At 40.3% G+C, this 2,245-nt stretch overlaps 1 protein-coding gene across 1 annotated transcript; it reads right to left on the bottom strand.

Annotated features, from left to right (window-relative positions):
* Positions 1-1,318: 1,318 nt before the first annotated feature.
* LOC142198646 (olfactory receptor 2A5-like) lies at positions 1,319-2,245 on the bottom strand. The gene has a single exon (XM_075269674.1). It carries the CDS (start codon positions 2,243-2,245, stop codon positions 1,319-1,321), a length of 927 nt encoding a protein of 308 aa, XP_075125775.1.

Genomic DNA, 2,245 nt, shown 5'->3' with positions numbered 1-2,245 from the left:
CCTCGGACATTTTAGTGTTCGCTCATCTCTAATGAGAACCTGTTGATCCCCAAAACCTTCTCACATCTTCCAATCCAATACCATAAATTAGAGAAGCCAAAGATCTGACATATGACATCTTTCTACTCATGTGCAGTTTTGCATGTCCCCTCCTCAACAACATATATATTCTGGGTGGTCTTCAGGTGGTTTGGGGATCTTGGTGGGTCCTCTACATGGCAGTCAAAGTATGAGCATCTCTTCTATAGGCATAATAGGAGAATAGATGGATATGGATGGGACAACAAGGACTCACAGAATGGTGTGCAATAAGGTCTGGCAAGGATTGGTTTGGCAAAAATAGATATGTTCAAACATCAATTGACACAACCCAAATAATAATATAAAATAGCAAATAAAAAACAACAAAAACTTACACACATTAGTAAAAATGTTTATAAGAAGAAAACCTTACATGGTGTGTGGAAGTTAGCTCGGTAGAAGCAGTGGTGCGGACCCACACAGTCAAGACAGGGACACAAATAGTGCAGCAAACTGGTTTATTTAGAAAAAAAAAACAGGAAAATAAATAAATCTTAACTTCAGACACAAAATAAAACAAAACAAAATACAGCCTTAACTTCAGGCAAAAACAAAATAAAAACCTGCAGAGCAGATAACCTAACTATACATGTGGCTTACTTCCAGCCACACAAACAAAACAGGCACAATATAGTCTCACCGGACTCAGGGTTATGGGACAGACCCACACTACTACTTTCGCCTCATGGAACTGCCCTTCAATGCCAGAGCTGCAGCCTTTTATGGGTCAGTAATGAGCCCGGGATCTACACCTGTGCTGAGATCTACTCTAGATCTGCCCCGGACCACATATAGGTCAGAAACCTGGGGCTGATATATCTGCACTCCAGCACTCAGCCTGTCACCTTCTCACAATGGTTGTCCAATTTTTCACAGATTTTTTGTTGCCATTGCTCCCTTCTATGCTATTTTACTTGATATTGACCTGGGATTGAACCTATTGCTCGAAATCAAATAGCTCTATGTGAAGGTGGAGACCAACACGATATGGTTATATTCATCCAAGCACATTCTAAAATGGCCTCCTTGTAGTTCTGGGCATAGTTACTTTATTATTGTATTCCAAGTACAGATAACCAAGAAACAAAGAGGACAGTATGCATGTCATGAAATACAAAAGGTAATACATATATAGGTATATATATCTCCAGCATTGATGGACTCAAAGAACAGAACAGTTCATCCAGGTCGGAGGCATCTCATAGACACAGTTATTTTCACACTCCATTACTGTAAGTTACTTAGAGCTTTTTGCAAGAAGTTCCTTCTTAATTGTATCTTTAACCTCCCTGTTATTGAGACTGTAGATGAGAGGATTCAGCATTGGGGATACAATAACATAAAATATGGAGCTATATTTCTCCTGGTCCGTAGAGTACATGGATGCGGGACCAAAATACATCATCATGACTGTCCCGAAGTACAAAGCCACCACCGCGAGATGGGACGTACAGGTGGAAAAAGCCTTAGACCTTCCTGCAGATTGAATCTTCATTACAGAGTATAGGATACGAGCATAAGATAGTAAGATGAGCAGAAGAGGAACAAGGAGAGTGAGGAAACTGATGGAAAATATCTGAACTTCATTGGTAGAGATGTCCTCACATAACAGTTTAATAAAAGCCAACATCTCACACATGAAATGGTTGATCCGGTTATGACACACAGTAAAGGGAGAGACAATTGAAGGGAAAGTACAAAGCATAAAGGTAACAATGAATACAAGAGCCACCAACTTATAACAATTACCCCAACGCATGAGGACGGGGTAGCGAAGAGGGTGACATATGGCGATATATCGATCAATAGCCATCACAACGAGAAGTTGGCACTCGGAACCTTCCACCAGAAGGATGGCATGGAGCTGAAGATGACAAGCCATGTATGGGATGGTCCTTTCAGTAGAGAAGAGATCGGATAATAATCGGGGAACAGCCGTGGTGGAATAAGACAAGTCAAGAATGGATAATATACAGAGAAAGAAGTACATGGGTTTATGTAACTTGGGGTTGATGACAATTACATATATTATGAGACTGTTCCCAATAAATGTTACCAGGTAGATGATAAAGAATAAGACAAAGAGCGCGGCATTTATCTTGGGGTCCGTAGTAAATCCAAGTAGAATAAATTCTGTGATAAAGGTTCTGTTCTTGGTCTCCAT

Source organism: Leptodactylus fuscus, chromosome 3 (genome assembly GCF_031893055.1).
Source record: "Leptodactylus fuscus isolate aLepFus1 chromosome 3, aLepFus1.hap2, whole genome shotgun sequence".
NCBI classification, from domain to species: domain Eukaryota; kingdom Metazoa; phylum Chordata; class Amphibia; order Anura; family Leptodactylidae; genus Leptodactylus; species Leptodactylus fuscus.
The sequence above is the reverse complement of the archived record's forward strand: the minus strand, read 5'-3'. Positions and strand labels throughout refer to the sequence as shown.